Source organism: Gymnoscopelus microlampas (assembly GCF_963454915.1).
Source record: "Gymnoscopelus microlampas genome assembly, chromosome: 23".
Lineage (NCBI taxonomy): Eukaryota > Metazoa > Chordata > Actinopteri > Myctophiformes > Myctophidae > Gymnoscopelus > Gymnoscopelus microlampas.
The window spans coordinates 1,029,508-1,048,255 of NC_139960.1; the positions used below are offsets into that span (position 1 = coordinate 1,029,508).

At 43.9% G+C, this 18,748-nt stretch overlaps 1 protein-coding gene across 1 annotated transcript; it reads left to right on the forward strand.

The window, feature by feature from the left end:
• Positions 1 to 6,386: 6,386 nt before the first annotated feature.
• LOC311040049 (uncharacterized protein) lies at positions 6,387 to 6,932 on the forward strand (the record flags this gene model as incomplete). The annotated part of the gene is made up of 1 exon (XM_084050121.1): positions 6,387 to 6,932. The coding sequence occupies one exon, from the start codon at positions 6,387 to 6,389 to the stop codon at positions 6,930 to 6,932; it is 546 nt and encodes a 181-aa protein (XP_083906247.1).
• Between the last annotated feature and the right edge of the window lie 11,816 nt (positions 6,933 to 18,748).

Sequence of the window (18,748 nt, forward strand, 5' to 3'; positions counted from 1 at the left end):
AATATGACTAATAAATGAGCACAGTTGTGGTGCTGATTAGCACAGTTGTGGTGCTGAACGGACAGTGCTCCAAAATTATAATTGAGCAATGGCTAATACTGAATGGCAGTAGCCACGAAACCATGACAAACTATACTAAGGAACTAAACTGAAAATGTGCTTCACTGTTACGTATGGCAGTGGAAGGCAGTGGAAGCAATGTTAGAAAGTAACAACTGAAAATTACACACTAATAGACTGGTGACAAAGTAAAACATGATGCACTGATGTGGCGAGGGGAAGCCATAGGCCTACACTTGAAAACACAGAGGACAACGGGGAACAACTCAGGCAAAATAAACATGCAAATAGGTTCTAGCAGGGACAACTACATAGGCATGTGCAACTGAGTCCATATCTGAAGCACTTACACCTTCCAGTACATGCCTTGGTGCACCCACATTTGGTCAACTCCCAACAACTCTCCGCAATAGGTGGAAGTGGAGTCCAGAAGACTTTCCACTTCTCGTCCGGTTCCACCCATCCCCAGTCAGATGGGCTCGGCATTTGTGGATGTCGCTTCAATGCCTGTCCCCACACGTATCCAGCCTCATAAGAAGCACGTTTGGCATGCTCTTTGAGTGCTGCTTGAGTTGGTGGGATCAAGTCATAATGTCTTTGCTTTCTGGCAAAGAGATCAAGATATAGATGCTCTCTTTTGGGCCCTTTCCAGCTCTGTGTTGTTGAACCTAAGTTTACAGCTTAAATTATATTTTGCTCTGTTTCTTGTCAATGTGCTTTCTATGCCATCACCTTCATCTAGTCGGGTTAGACTAAGTAAGATAGGCAGAGCATTGATCTTATGAAATAATGGAACATTCTTGCAATGGTATCATAACCAGTACGATCGTGCTCTCTGTTGAATAAACTCGGCTGAATGAGTTTTTCCTTGGTGACCTGCTGACAAATGAAACATCGGTCCCAGTTAGTTTTCTCAACTGTTATGATGGCTTCTGCCATGTCTGCAGCATAGGCAGAGGCCGAGGGTTTATCCTTTTACCACCTTTTACCAAGCACTTTGATGTATGGGATACAACTAAGTTTGTGCCTTAACCCTACACTTAGTCCGATCGTTCATCCAATGCCATTTAAATCCCGTGTGATCTGTACACCATCCGGTTAACTAAAACCCCATTAACCTTGGCTCGGCTCTCCCGCGCTGGCACAACCTGTCAATTCAGGTGCGGCTATCTAATTGTTTTGGGGTAAATTAGACAGCATTTGGGGTACTAACTTTCAATTATCTGACATTGAACCCCACTCTGAGTTTAACAGCAGTGATATATCACCAGTGTGCCCTGGTAGTGCGGATATTCACTCTTATCTAATCTATCTATGATCAACAAATCAACGCAACTGTATTGTGATGTGTTAAAAGTTGTTCTTTAGCATAATAACAATAATCGTATAATTGTCCTTAATGAAAAAAAAAACATACATTTCTATGGGAAAATGTATCTTTTGAGGATCCAGGGGGCGGCCATCTTGAAAATAGAAATTTCAAGTGGATGTGAGTGTTTCCTTGTCAAGCAACCCTTAGAGACTGCTCATGCCAATTTTAATGCCTTTATCACCAAATAAACCATTATATAACTTAATTGCTCCACTAAAGTGTTGGCCATCTTGAAAAATGGCCGCCATCTTGGAATTTCAAGTAGCTGTGGGTGGCCTATTGTCAAGTGACCCACAGAGACTGCTCATGCCAATTTTCATGCTTGTATCACCAAATAAACCATTATATAACTTAATTGCTCCACTAAAGTGTTGGCCATCTTGAAAAATGGCCGCCATCTTGGAATTTCAAGTAGCTGTGGGTGGCCTATTGTCCAGTGACCCACAGACACTGCTCATGCCAATTTTCATGCTTGTATCACCAAATAAACCATCATATCACTTAACTGCCCACTAAGGTGTCGGCCATCTTGAAAAATGGCCGCCATCTTGAAATTACAACTGCCTCGGACAATTTTCTTGTCAAGTGACCCATGGAGACTGCTCATGCCAATTTTCACGCTTTTATCATAAATTGAAAGATCGTAGCACTTATCTGCTCCGCTACTAGTTACTTTTCAGATATAAACTATGATATAATGAAACATACATTAACCACTTTAGCCCTATTTTATACCTACCTAAGCTATTTGAAAATAGCATAATTCTTTTTAAATAATACTTTGAAAATAGCCGATCTACAAGCTCACAACGTGTCACATCGCGACACGTTGTGAGCTTGTAGATCTGCTATTTTCAAATATTTAGTACTTTTACTTTTGGTACCTTAAGTACATTTTGATGCCAATACTTTTGTACTTTTACTCAAGTACATTCTTAATTCTGGACTTTTACTTGTAACAGAGTATTTTTATATTGCAGTATTGGTACTTTTACTTAAGTAAAGAATTTGAGTACTTTTTCCACCACTGCTGAAGGGTCACTACAAGGTTGACAGCTCCACTGACCTCTACCACCAGCTAATAAACATCTCTCAGGATCCTAGAGAGACCCCCCTGAACTTTATATTTCGGGCGATTGAGCTGAAGGAGAAGCTGTTGTGGAAAGCAGAAAATGAGGAAAATGATGAACAGTACAGCAGAATCACCATTCAGCGCAAGTTTCTCTGCTCAATTGAAACTGGGCTATTGATTGACTCTGTGAAATTCCATATCCTACCCCTTCTCAGAGACGGATGAAGAACTAATACAGAGAGTAAATGAAGCTGCCAAGGTTGAAAATGAGAGGCAGGAGAAACGGAAACGGGTCAATGCTTTTAAGAATCCCAAAGTACAGGAGCTACAGTCTGAAATCCAGACAGACTCCACACCAGCTCAAAGCCCCCCTTCACCAAAGGAGTCCAGTGTAGCAGTGGCGGTCAAAACAGTGAAAGGAAAAGAGACTAAAACTGACAGCATTAAAGGAGAATTTTGGACTAAAGTTTTATTACCTTTTCTATGATGTTATGATATCTTAGGATGAATGGTACAGTAGAACATTTTCATAACTCCACCCCTGAGCCGCCACAGCTTAAAAAGGTGCGCGGATTGGTCTTAGGTTAGATCACATATTTTAATAGTTTTTTTTTTTTTTTTTTTTGTGAGAGATATGACGTTCATAGTGACAGAACACTGTCCAAAAAAAAACAAAAACAGAAGTCTCGCTAGAAGAGATTGAAATCTCGAGATTTCAATCTCGTCTAGCGAGACTTCTGTTTTTTTTTTTGTTTTTTTTTGGTTGCATAGTGTTCTGTCACTATGAACATCAGATCTCACCAAAAAAAAAAAAAAAAAAAACTATTAAAATATGTGATCTAACCTAAGGCCAATCCGCTTCAACTGTAAGTGAGATTCCCCATTCAAGTGAATGGGGCAGCTTAGAGGGCTTTTAAGCTCTGGCGGACCAGGGGTGGAGTTATGAAATTTTTCTACTGTACCATTCATCCTAAGATATCATAACATCATAGAAAAGGTAATAAAACTTTAGTCCAAAATTCTCCTTTAATACACAGCAGCTCATGGATGAGCTTCGCACAGAAATGAAGCAGATGTTCCTCACAGTAATGGAAACAAGCCGCCGCCCTCCCGGACCGAGGCAGCGAGAGAAAGGCTGCCAAAAGTGCAGAGAAGAGGGGGTGGGTGAAGATTGTTCACACTGCTTCAAATGTGGGCAAGAGGGCCACCTATCGCGTGGATGTAGAGTACAGAGAGCATCGTCGGGAAACGGCCAAGGACTACTGAGGCGGGACTACCGGTAGTTCAGAATAAAGCGTCCCAAAGCAAACAGTTTTCAGCCAGCCCGACAACTCTGGCCATGACAGCACCTAGAGAAATGGCAGCAGAGAACTCATCAGCTGTAAATGCAGTTCAGTATCTACCCCCCAAGCAACAGTCACGATTAGTGGGTCTTGTAGGAAACAGATGTATGGTGAACTGTTTTATGGACAACCATCCAGTTAAAGTATTGTGGGACACAGGGGCACAGTCCAGCATAGTAAATGAGCCCTGCCGACAGATCCACCTACCCCACACAGTTACCCGCCCTATTTCAGAGCTCTTGGAGGGGGAGACCCTGACAGTCCTCGCTGCCAATGTCCCCCATTCCCTATATTGGCTGGATTGAGGTCAGCTTCCGGCTGGACATCCACTCCCACATGACAAGCAACCTACAAGTGCCAATGCTTGTGTCAAGCGATCCTGCAGTGGCCAGTGACCCCATCATAGGCTATAATGTCATCGAGGCCATCATCAACAGACATGAGGGGAAGACTAAAGGTGGAAGAAAGTAGCTAACACACAAAGTGAGTAAAGCATTTGCCATAACAGCAAAAACTGCTCAGAATGTGGTGAAGCTCATGCAGAACGGTGTTCCAGACCCAGAGACTGGCGTGGTGCGCACAGGTGGAAAAGTGGTGTTCTTGCCAGCCAATCAAGTCACTACACTGTCTACATCCGAGCACATGTGAGTTTACAAGCTAGAGGCCGAGATATGCATTTTTCACCTGACATACTTAACCCCCCACCAGAGGGTGTGGTCCTCAATGATGTGCTTGTGCAGGTCCCAGAAAAGAAAGTACCGTATGTACCAATACCCATGACAAACACCACTAACCACATTATCTGCCTGGACCGTCACCAAGTTGTTGGACACTTAGAATCAGTCAAAACAGTGTACTCAGCAGCCATTCAGACCAAAGATCAGCAGCCGTCACCTGAACAGACAAATAGTACAAAGTCCAAGTCCAATGGGGCAACAGACATGTCACACCCTGCACCACAGTCCGGTAACAGGCAAGAGGAGAGACCATCCACATGGGACCCCCCTGTGGAACTCAACGACCCTTCCAGAGGGTCAGCAGAGAGCAGCAAAGATAATGTTGAGAGAGGAGTGTCAGGCCTTTGCATTCAACAGCGACGATGTAGGCTACATACCTTCCCTTCGGATGCACATCACCCTTAATGACACCAGTCCAGTACAAAAGACCTACATGTCTGTCCCAAAGCCTCTCCACAATGAAAAAAACGAAAAAACGAAATTACCTACCTGGGCTCTATCTTGGAGGCTGACCTCTCTGGTGACAAAAATGCAGAAAAAACGATCAAAACGGTCCACAAAAAAACACGCTATTTGTGGATGATTGATCGTCTAGTCAGTAAGAATACTCTGAAGACTCTTGCAGTGGCCCTCATACAAGGTCATTACGATTATGCATGCACTTCGTGGTATCACAACACCTCCAAGGCCTTAAAAACAAGGCTCCAAACATCCCAAAACAAACTTGTAAGGCTACTTCTTGGCCTCAACTACAAAACCCATCTAACCCCTGATCATTTCGATAGGATTGGATGGCTTAGGGTTGAGGACAGAGTACAGCAACTTGCTATGGGCCTGGTCTTCAAGATATACCACAACATTGGCATCCCCCTGTATTTGTCAAAATACTTCCAAAATGTTAATGATGTCCATGATCACAACACCAGAGGCAGCTCCACAAACCTTGTCCAACCCTTTTTTGGCTCAACAAAGGGAAGTAACTCGTTCTCATGCTATTCATCAAAAATGTGGAATGCCCTACCAAAAGGAGTAAAGGAGTGCAAAACCCTACTCTCTTTCAAAACTGCCCTAAAGATACACCTTCAGGAGGCTGCAATTGGAAAATGGCCCCTGTCTAAGTCCTAACCTAACCTACCCCCTACCCCCCCCCCCCTCTCTCTCCTTCTTCTTTTGTACATATTTCTCACTCACTCTTCATACCAGTAACCTGTAAACTGATTGTATGACATTATATAGTAGTTGTGTTTATCTGTCTGTCTCTTATATGTCATCATGATTTGTGTGCGTGGGGAACTCATTTGAAACAAGCTTTGTGCTTTTATGAGTCTTCCAGTTTAGTAGACCTCGTATTGTGAATTTGTACTTCCATGTACTGTTGTTCTCATGTCTTACTAAATAAAGTACATCAATCAATCAATCAATCAATCAATCAATCAATCAAGTAAAAGAATACCTGCAGGATCTGCTGAACAAGGGGTGGATCACTCCATCACGGTCACCATATTCATCGCCTGTGGTATGCGTTCGAAAGAAAGATGGAAGCCTGCGCCTCTGTTGTGACTTCAGAGAACTAAACCGCAAGTCAGTGCCAGACCGGCATCCCATACCGAGGATCCAAGACATGCTGGATGCACTGGGGGGAAGTTCAATGTTTTCGGTGTTAGACCAGGGAAAGGCTTACCACCAGGGCTCCCTTGATGAAGCGAGCCGTCCACTGACAGCCTTCATCACGCCCTGGGGGCTATGAATGGGTCCGCATACCGTTTGGCCTGAGTTCCGCCCCTGCAGAATTCCAGCGAAGCATGGAACATTGCATGGCTGGTCTGAGAGACACGGTAGTACACAGCAGCAGCTTTGAAGAACACCTGGAGCATGTCCGTTTAGTCCTCCAGCGCTGCAAGGAGCATGGTGTTAAGTTAACTCCGAAGAAGTGTGAGCTGTTTAAACCCAGTGTGCGATTTCTGGGCAGACGGGTGACCGGAGAAGGTTACACCATGGACCACACGGAGATGGCGCCTGTGATGAATCTGAAGGGAAGAACAATTGCCACTGTCGGTGATCTACGCCAGGTGCTAGGGTTCCTATCTTACTATAGGCCTTATATCCCCAATTTCTCCCGCGTGGCCCTTCCACTGTACAGCCTACTAGCCATCCCAAACCCTGAAGAGCACACCCCTGACCCACAAGCAGAAAGACACAAGAAAACAGTGAAGAAAAATAAAGGTCATTTACCATCACGCTCACCCATACAGTGGACCAACTCTCACCAGGAAGTGTTGAACCAGCTGATTGATGCCCTCACAAAGCCCCCTAGCCTTGGATATCCTGACTTCACTCAGCCCTTCTGATTGATGCCCTCACAAAGCCCCCTATCCTTGGATATCCTGACTTCACTCAGCCCTTCGTGTTACATTGTGACGCATCCCAGGTTGGTTTGGGTGCTGTATTGTATCAGCGTCAGCAAGGGAAGATGAGAGTGATAGCGTATGGCTCCCGCACCCTGAGTCCATCCGAGAAGAGGTACCATCTGCATTCCGGGAAGCTGGAGTTTTTAGCGTTGAAGTGGGCCATTTGTGAACGCTTCCGTGACTACTTGTTCCATGCTTCATCGTTTGTTGTTTACACAGACAACAATCCATTGACATATGTGCTCACTACCGCAAAACTCAATGCAACGGGGCACAGATGGGTGGCGGAGTTAGCAGATTACAACTTCATCATACGCTATCGCCATGGGAAAAACAACGCAGATGCTGATGGGCTGTCTCGGATGCCATTGGACATAGAGGACTACATGAGAAGCTGTACAGCAGAGGCAAGTCAAGAGGCAATCAGTGCGTCCATGGAAAGCGTGATGGTGGAAAGGAGCACCCCGTGTCAAGGCATTGGAGTGGTTCACATTGACACCTTGAGCATTGTGAAAGACTGTGAGACTGGCCAGCCTCTCACCTCAGCACAAATACGCAAAGCTCAAGAAGAGGATAACATCATATCCAGAGTCCTTTGGTTTAAGTCACAGAATAGGAGACCAAGTAGAACTGAGATGAGGACAGAACACCATGCTGTAGCCGCACTACTAAAACAATGGCTAAAGATCCAGGTAGATGAAGATGGTGTCCTGCGCCGCAGAACCTCTCACAGAGAACAGCTGGTGATTCCCAAAGCCTACTGCCCACTGGTTTTCAAAGACCTGCACCAAGACATGAGCCACCTAGGGGTGGAGAGAACACTTGACCTCATCCGAGAAAGGTTCTACTGGCCACAGATGCACAAAGAGGTAGAACATTTTGTTACCAGTGTGTGCGATTGTCTTAAAAGGAAGAAACCGAGCAAGCAGACCCGTGCACCTTTGAGACCTATCCATACCACCTATCCATTTGAGCTAGTCTCAATAGACTTTCTCCATTTGGACAAATGCAAGCATGGCTATGAGTACATCTTGGTGGTCATGGACCATTTTACGAGGTTTGCACAAGCCTACGCTACAAGAAACAAGGCGGCAAAAACGGTGGCAGAAAAGCTCTTCAATGACTTTGCACTTAAGTTTGGTTTTGCGAATCGTTTACATCACGACATGGGCAAGGAGTTTGAGAACAACCTGATGACCAGGCTGAAGGACCTCTCAGGCGTTCAGGGCTCCCACACGACACCTTACCACCCACAGGGAAACGGGCAGGTTGAACGATTTAACCGTACCCTATTGTCAATGTTGCGGACCCTAGAAGACAAAGAGAAAGAAGATTGGAAAGAGTCCTTGGCTAAAGTTGTCCATGCATACAACTGTACAAAGAGTGAGGCAACTATAGCTATACACCCTACTACCTCCTCTTTGGAAGGTCTCCTCGTCTTCCAATCGATCTTCTGTTCAATCTAACCTACTACTCTCAGCCCCTACTGGACCACCCTCGGATGTAGTATCCTCAGAAGTGGCTGTACAACATAGTGTATAGTTTAGTTGGACAGTTTCTCTCAGGTCCGAATTTACTTTAATGATCACATCTTCCAAACCAACGACCTGTCTCTTGGATCCAGTCCCAACTAGATTACTTAAAGAGGTCCTGACCCCGGTTGGTGCATCCCTACTCGATATGATCAATATGTCTCTGGTGACGGGCTATGTACCACAACCTTTTCCATGCCAAGGACCCCTAAATTGATCTACATTTTGCCGCGGACCCCCATTTGAAAATGTTCTGTGCCATGGACCCCCAGAATATATCAGTGAATTTTCGCTTTAAAAAATATAAATATTCAAAGATATGCAGAGTTTTTCAAGGTTTTTCAAAAATAGCAGATCTACAAGCTCATAGCGCGGCTTGTAGATCTGCTATTTTTTAATAGCCAAAGCTAAGTGGTTAAAAATTATTGTGTGATGCTATGTTAAGTAATTTAGCTGGGGACCCCCTGGTACTCCCTCAAGGACAGTGTTGGGCGCGTTACTTTAAAAAAAGTAATTAGTTATAGTTAGTTACTTCTCCAAAAAAGTAACTGAGTTTGTAACTGAATTACTCTATTGTAAAAGTAACTAGTTACTAGGAAAAGTAACTATTTGCGTAAAAAAGGTGTAATATGTCAAAGAATTTGGATTGTTTTTGGGAGCAGGTTTCACAAGCCAGGTGCATAGAGGGGTGCAGTACGACAGCGCATTCCTCCGACAGCGCAGCGCTCCGTCGTTTCCAATACTAAACCCGAACCAAACCCGCACCCTAACCCTAACCGCACGCGGATGCCACATAGTCGGAGAAAAGGTCTGTCGGATTAACGCATGCCTCCCGCATAGAGTAGAACAATATAGACAGGTACTTATAGGCTACTACTTACACATAATAACCTTTGCCATGAGGGAGAAATAAACTTCAATGGTGTAGACTAGAGACAACCACTTTCTTCTGCCGTTTTTGTCCTTCTCTTCCTCACTCATTCTCTCCTCTAGGCCAGTGGTTTTCAACCTTTTTCATATCAAGGTCCATTATTTATTCCACATTTAAGCCACGGATCCCACCATTTGATGACATTTAGACTTCAGAACCAAAACTAGAATATTTTGTTATTGTTGGATAAGACTAAATAATGTGACTACTTTTTCCACCACTGCTCTCTCGAACCTGGTGATTAATCATTAACCCACAGGATGTATTATTGTCCGTCTTATTAAAAAAGACAATGCCTACATAAAAGGGATACTTAGATGGCGTCTTTTGCAACATAGTAGGCCTAGCTGTCCATCGAGGCTCTTCTTTAGACTGATGGGGACGCATTTGAAATAAAAGAGAAAGTGACTCGCAGCAAAATACTTTTCTTTTCTTTTTTTCTGAGCGTGGGGGGCAGAGGGGGTGGGTTGAAGCGGAGCCCCGAGGGGGGTTAACATTAGATAATAATAATAATAAACTTTATTTATATAGCACCTTTCATGACATAAATGCAGCTCAAAGTGCTTTACAGAGCAACTGCCTGATCGGATCGCAAAAACCTTGATCGCACCACCTCCACTAGTTTAGTGGAAGCATGTGTCAAGGAGAGATGCTTGCCTAAATTAGAGTTGTTTTGGACAGACGTTGACAAACGCTTTCCACCCTCATGTGTGCCGGGTGGGTAGTGTGTGTGCAACGCGCTGGGTTTGTTTGTAAAAAAAATCCCAAGAAGATACTAATACCAAGGATTCGTCAGTGATGTCATGTCACATGACACTGCTTAAACAGCGTCGAGTCCGTGTTACTTCCTGGTTGTGTAACAGCAAATAGTAAGAGACATCACTGTCGTATCCTTGGTATTTTTTTCTAACCGTGTCATGTTTGCTGCGCAGCAGGAGGAGCACACACACACACACACACACACACACACACACACACACACACACACACACACACAGTCAGTTGGCCCGTGGTCTGGTAACAGAAAGCTTGGGGACGTTTGACATAGTAACGGAGCACATTTCATTGTCAGTAACGGTAACGGCGTTGCAACGATGGAAATTGTAATTAATGAGATTACTCGTTACTGGAAAAAATAACGGCGTTAGGTAACGCCGTTTATTTAAACGCTGTTATGCCCAACACTGCTCAAGGACCACCGGTGGTCCCCGGACCACTGGTTGAAAACCACTGTGATAGAGCAACTGGTTGTAGCTGTCTACATGGGAGGGTCCTGAGAGTGAGTGACAGGTGGGTCACTCCGTTTATTTAGAATGCGCTGGCTGCAAAAAAAAACCCTGAGTTTAACAGCTGCCGACCATGTTTTGGTGGGGCGGCATTTTTATAATAAGGTATTGCTAAAAGAGAAGCTGCAGGTTTCTCAAAATAGGTTGGTCAGGCTTGTCTTGGGGACTGTCTGCAAGGGACCATGTTGGAAAACATAATTTCCAGCAGTTGGGTTGGCTCCCTCTGGTAGCCAGGTCCCTAGCTATTCCACGAAAGTTTAGCCAGGATTAGGGATGAATCGGTTCCATGAAAGCTGAATTATCTTGAAGATTAGTTTAGCCAGTTCACCCTAGCTAAGTTTAGCCATGACTCAATTCCACGAAAGAGAATTGAAGCAATCCTACCTTAGTTACCATGGCAATTTAGCTGTGAAGTTAGCCTGGTCAGGAGCAGGCTAACAGCCAAGCTTACTTAATCCAGTGCTTTGTTCTTCAAGTTTTTCCACAGTTAATTCAACACATGTGTTGTATATGGACTCATTTGAATGACCCTGCATTCAAATAAAATGAAATAAATACAATAAGATATAATCAAATTAATTATATTACTGAAATAGTGTGTGACCATGAATCATAATTGTTTCACAATGGCTCATGTGATATGTCATTGTCACACTGTTAACACTATAGTTCATATTGTTGTTAGATGTTTGATAATTACAGCTTTTTTTTAATATTATAAAAAATGTCTTTCTTTCCATCAATTTCTAGTCAATGGAGAATTTTTTTTAAATTTCTTGTCCACCTTTGGAGTTAGATCATGATGACACAACCCAAACCTCTACCAAAGTGGTCTTGCAAATGTGGGGTTATTGCACGTCTACCGCTGCTATCGACTTTCATGGTCTTTTATAGGAATACGTGAAGCCTGGCTTCATTATCCTGGCTCGACACAGCCTGGCTTGACAAAGTCGCTCCTTTTCAGCCTGGCTTGGCGTTCATGGAACCGAATAAACCAGGCTATACTGACCCGACTTTGTCAAGCCTGGATTTGACTTAAGGCCAGGCTTATTTACTTCACCTTTCGTGGAATAGGGCCCTGGTCAGTTCAACTACAGCTGAACCTGGTGCATAACATCTACATAAACACACAGCGCCCCCTGTGTACCTATGTAATCTTTTTCAGAAGCGTAGCGAAGCCCATTCCCACCTAACCAGAGCCAGCATAGCAGACCTGACCATGCCCCACGTTCAGTTCACCACTGACATGGGAAAACGCTCACTTAGATTTGAAGGAGCAGTAAACCCCTGACCATAAAGAGCACCAGCAGCCATCTCCTCTTTAAGATAAGGGTCAAAGCATGGCTTTTAGAAAATGTTGCCGAAATAGTAGGGTCGCTTATGTGTTAGCAATGTGATTATATGTATTTATGCTGTAGGTAGTGTAGTCATTGGTCGTTTTATTTATTACTGTACTGTTTACCTGTATGTATTCTGTCGCAGTGTTGTTTGTCTCAGACCACAAGGATCACAATGAAAATAAGTCGCAAGACTTTTCTGTGTTTGTATCCTTGACGTTTCTACGATGAACATGATGTAAAATGTGTTTTTTCCTGTAGAACGTCTAATCAAATCAAAATATCTGAGTATTTCTTCCACCACTGATGCACCGTGTGCCGTTCCCACAGTATGGACACAGTGCTGATTGGCTGCCTGTCTGGTGCCCAGCCATTGGAGGGGCAGACATTTTTATTTTTTTTTACGATTAATTGAGTACAAAGGACCCCAATGGAAACAAGCCATAGTGCCTTCTTGGGTTTTTAAATCCTCTTAACAGACCTTGTATTGAAATGTACTTTTCTGTGCTTTATTTTCCCCCCACAAACTGCTAAAGTATTCAATCAATCAATCTGTTCTTGATCGATTTCTTTTCTTTTTTTCTGGCCCCCGTCTTTCAGCAGCCGGGCGGGGCAAGAGCTCTATTGGCTGGGCCAAGATGGAATACTTTACTAACAGTTTGCCAATAGAACAGTGGTACAATTATACGATGTGCTAAAAGATAATACAAAAAGCCCTTTAGAGTACAGAAGTCCTGACGTCACTCGTTCATCCCCTGGGCCGTAAAGTCGTTTCTCTATGGAGAATAACATTGGGTCATCATAGAATCGTCTCATATAAGAATTGTGGTCCAAAAATAAACAAACTGTCTCTGTGATATTGTCAGGGAGGAGGTTCTGTATAGTTTATGATAGTCAGTCATTATACTTGATACAGTCTGTTACTGGTGAAAAATGAACTAATTCGTCGCAAGTAACATTATGGTTTTCTCACCGTCAGTTGATGCTTCATATCCATAAGAGTCAAACCGCCGGGGTCATTTGTTTATTTTTGGAACACAGTTCTTATTTGACGCGATATTAAACACGTCTATGGGGATTCAGAATGGGGGGGGGGAAATGTGGATCAGTGCTTGTTGTTTTTCCATTATGGTATCCTGTGTATTCAATTCATCAAGACATTCAATAATAAACAATAATAAACAAGACATCATCAACTCTAGAAGCAATAAACGTAGGCTATATGTACAGTAAACAGTTGGGGGGAGGGGGAGGGGGCATTTCTGGTGTTAAGCTTAGACTTTACAAACAGGTTCTCTTCTATGGTGGTTTTGAAGGAGGGCAAAGGTCAAGGTAATTAGAAAAGAAGGTAGGGTCAGCCTAGGGGCCGGGCAGTGTACGAGAGACGAGGTATTCCTCACACAAGTTATATACCATAAATTATAAAGGCAGAGACATGCGTTTAGCAAAAGTACCAAAATCTTTATTGTAATTTAACAGGTTAATATCATCATCCTCATTCGTCATCAATAATAAAAGTAGGATGCATCAAATGGAATAAGACTAATAAATGGTGCATATATATATAGTGCTTTTATCCAAAGCGCTTTACATAGAATGTGCATTACATTCACTCATTCACACACCGATGGAGGAGGAAACCATGCAAGACACCAACCTGCTCATCAGGAGCAATTAGGGGTTCAGCGTCTTGCTCAAGGACACTTCCACACTAAATCTGGGGGAGCGCCCCAGCCCGGGATCGAAACTGGGAACCTGGCGGTTTCCAGTTCACTCTACCCGGCCACTCTACCCCTGAGCCACTGCCGCCCCTAACACATTGACTGCCAAGGGGTTTTCTAGAAATGGCTTCCCACTGCCAAGGTTTTTGACCATTCTGACTCATTTTTGAGGGCCCACAGAACATTTTGTACTAGGACTATGAAAACATAGAATATCTAAAAAAAAAAGCTTAGAATCTCTTCTTTCATCTGAAAGAAAAAGTGAGTTGATACCATGCTCCGTTCTTTAGCTAGAGGAGTTTGAATACAGCTTGGTATGCACCAAAAAGAGGCCTTTTTCTTCAGAAGCTGAGATATGAGCGTTTTAGTAAATGACACACATTTAGAGGCATAACTTGATTTCAAAAGTGTTTCAAATTTATTTCGCGCCTTCATTGACATCAGTCATGTAAACAATACTTGTTTATATAAAAAAAAAATATATTGCTTTTGATTGTACATTTATTGCTCTGTTTCGCTCCAAAGTGCTCAATTCAAACAACATTTTTCACTATATATTTTTTTTCTTCATTTTTTTTTTCAAATAATAATAAATAATAATAATTCAAAGTTGATGTGCAACATCAATATATTCATCGAGAGCGTCATTTTCCAAACTTTTTGCCCACACAATTCAAAATCTCAATACTACATTCATAGCAGATCTACAAGCTTGCCTTTTTTTCTCTTATGCCATTTATGACATGAATCTCTAGGGAGTACAACAACAAATTGGTGCTATTAGAGCAAAATAAATAAATAAAAGTAAAACATCTGCCTGGCATGAAACAGTATGAATAGGCAGGTTGAGGTTGATAGGTTGAACAACATAGTAGCAGCTGCTTCACAAAGTGCTTTCAAAGTCATTTCAAACTAAACGTAACTACATCAAATAATAAATACTAATCATTCAAATCAATAAATTGAGTGCAATCAGTGCAAATAAATACATAAACAAAAATAAGTGTTTATTTTAGGATGAGTTGTTGGAGGAAATCTGCACTCAAACCAACCTCTATGCCTCACAGCAGCCGCGCAGTGACAAGAAGTATGGCAGATCAAAGAAGTGGAAAGCGGTGGATCTAAACGAGCTCAAGCGCTTCCTGGGGCTCTTTCTTCTGACAGGAATCAACCAAAAGCCTGAGCTCGAAATGTACTGGTCCACTGATGAGTACATCGAGGCCGCTGTCTTCCGGAAAGTCATGCCAAGGAACAGGTTCCAGGCCATTTTGAGCAACCTCCACTTCGTGGACAACACCATCCCCCGCCCTGTACCAAAAAAGCCCGAAGACGCAGACAAACTCTGGAGAGTCCGCCCAGTGCTGCAGTCCTTGCTGGCCAATTTCCAGGAGATGTACCTGCCGAGCGTGGACATCAGTCTTGATGAGGGAATGCTGTTGTGGCGGGGACGCCACAGTTCAAGGTCTATGCCCCACAGAAGCCGGTCAAGTACGGCATCAGGTCGCACATTTTGTGTGATTCAGCAACAGGCTACCTCCACAACATGCTGCCATACTGTAAGCGGAAGCAGACACTACCTGCCATCATAACACAACTCTTAGGCAGTTTAGCCGGATGTGGATATAGGCTCTATATGGACAACCTGTACAACTCGGTGGGGACGGCCATTATGCTCCTGGACAAGAAAAATACATACGTCTGCGGGACCCTTCGTAAGAAGCGAGGACAGCCACCAGCCATCGCAGATGTTACCCCTGCAAAGCTGCCACTGGGGTCCACCATCTCTCGCCACTCCAGGGACGTGATGGTACTGGCATGGCGAGCCAAGAAAACAAAAATCGTCACGATGATCTCCACCTTGCACCCTGATGGCATGCTGCCCGTGTCCAGGAAGGAGAAACATCACAGGAAGACTGAGCTCGAAATGTCCTGGTCCACTGATGAGTAGCAGCTGAAAGAAGTCCACGGGCTCATCAGACTGCAGAGCAGCAGCGGCGTTCTGAGGACCCGGAGTCCCAGCTGTGAAGGGGATGTCCTGTGAATTATAGAAATAGATCATTACCATAAAATACTTTTTTCTTTCACACACACACACACACACACACACACACACACACGATAATAATTCTTACCTGCACGACCAGCTCCACCAACCGCTCCACCAACTGCTCCCTCCTCCACCTCCTCCTCACCACTAGCATGCGACCCTGTGTAACATAACATATACTTTTTTTTAGATATTATGTCCATCTTTAGCAAAGCATTTATCATCCACAGACCACATGCATATATACACTGAATAAATAAATATGAGAGAATACATTTACCATTACCCTGGTTTTAGCATTTTTTCATTCCTGTGCTATAATTGACAATTCACTCACCCCTAATACCACACACACACAGCTCTTTGAGCTTGTAGATCTGCTATTTTTACACAATAAAAAAAAATCAATAGAGCCTAAACATAATCATCTCATAAGATAGATGCATGCATATACACACACACACACACACACACACACACACACACACACACACACACACACACACACACACACACACACACACACACACACACACACACACACACACACACCTGGTCGCGTATTACTTTCCCTGGTCGCATATTACTTTCCCACGATCTGGCACGATCAGGCTGTGGCCCGTCTTGAGTGACTGTATGTGGCTGTATGTGAGCAACGAACCACAGGTTGAGAACCGCAGCCACATACAGTCACTCAAAACGGGCCACAGCCTGTCGTCTATGTTGCCAGATCGTGGGAAAGTAATACGCAACCAGGTCTATGAAAACGAGCCCACAAGAAGCGAATAGCCGAGTATTAGGCCACATGGGCACTTCAAACATATCTAAAAAAAAGGTGAAAATAGTCCATCTACAAGATCACAACCACAATTACCATAATTTCCAAGCAGATTTACAGAAAAACAAGTCCAGTGTGGCTTAGCAGACCTAGCCCTGAAACAGATACAAGCGTCATGTGAACCATGGCTTAGCAAACTGGCAACGCGGGCAACGACGATAGTTTACTTTTCTGCATTGAATCAACTAAACGCACGGTCAGATGAAGTAGTAACGAATACAACTCGATCAAATCAACTTGTAACACATAAAACGATAAAGAAAAGTATGCTTACCACTGGAAAAAAGACTGTTGCCCCGACTGAGAGCCGCCGCCGGCCGGTTCCCAAGCCGAGCCCTCGGCTCTTGGATAAACTTTTTGAAAATGCACAGAAAGAGGGCTTCGCGCATGCCCCTTTTGTAGGTTTCCGATCTCAGGACACCTGTTATTTTTCCACCGTGGCTTTGATCTGAGGTCACAATAACCTGGATCCAGATCCGAGTGCGAGCATTGACGTGCACACCCTCCCTTCCCCCATAGAGCGGCTGCTGCTATTCGGTGATTACAGGCAGTCAGAGTGCATGGATGCGCGTGCACATTACCAGCGTGGAATGTGATGTGCACACGCTTCCTTTTGTTGACTGCAGCGCAGCTGAGGGAGAGAGAGAGAGAGAGAGAGCGATCGCTCGGATTCAACTTTAGGTTTGCCTGATCACTGCTTTAGATGATGTTTTGTGTGATCACATGTTCAGATTTTTTTATTTTATTTACAAAACAACAATATTGGCGGCGCGATCAGTCAGTTTATCAAAGGGGTAACATGCTGTGTGTTTGTGTTATGATCTGTGGGAAAGGTTGCTGCTGCGGGTGCACGTTACGAGTGCGAGCATTGACGTGCACACCCTCCCTTCCCCCATAGAGCCAGCTGCTTGCTATTCAGTGATTACAGGCAGTCAGAGTGCATGGATGCGCGTGCACATTACCAGCGTGGAATGTGATGTGCACACGCTTCCACAACGAACCTGCCATGCGGCTTTGTTGATTACTGCAGCCCAGCTGAGGCAGAGAGAGAGAGAGAGTGATTACTGGGATTAAACTTTAGATTTGGGACCCCTGATCACTGCTTTAGATGATGTTTTGTGTGATCACATGTTCAGATTTTTTTTTTTTTTTACTTCTACGTCATTTTCATGTAAGAGATTAACCAACAAAGTGCCTGAGGGGTTAATCTAATGTAAACCATTAAAAAGACCTTGGCCCGTAGGACTACGGGCTTGGCACTTAACGGTTGGATTTAACGGCCCGTAGGACTACGGGCTTGGCAGTCAATGTGCTAATAATAATAATAATAATAATAATGGCTTAACAATAAAACAAAGGGGGAGGGGGAATATGGGCAGGCTGACCCCAGCTCCAGGCCTGTAAGACAGAAACAATACATTAATGACTTCCAGTGAAATACAGTAACATGACAGAATGTTCAGACACTAAAAACTAGAAAATAAGGAAAATGAATAAACAAATACTCCGGCTGTTAAGCAGAGAGACAGACACTAACATACCGCAAAGGCAGAAGCCACAGCCGGGTATAGAAGTAACTGAAATAAAGGCCACGGTTCACGGTCATTATAGTGCCTGACAAACATCAAATTAACTTGCTATACTGCGGAGAAGGAGGACCACCAGCGTACCCTTTGCGCGGCATGGAATAGCACCATACGCCCGGAGCGAAGCTCCAACAGGATGGTACACACACACACACACACACACACACACACACACACACACACACACACACACACACACACACACACACACACACACACACACACACACACACACACACACACACACACACACACACCGGGGCTACAAAGGACAACAAACGGTCATGTTCAAGTTCACGACAATGCGCGACGCAGCATAAGACAAATGCGTAAACAGCAAGATGGTGAGACATACCTGCACTGAAGCGGGACAATGGAAGCGAGCCCAACGGGCCACAGCTTGGAAATGGAAACACAACCAAGTGTGGAGACAGACAGCTAACTGTGGTAGGAGGGGCGCTGCTTTAATACTGATGTC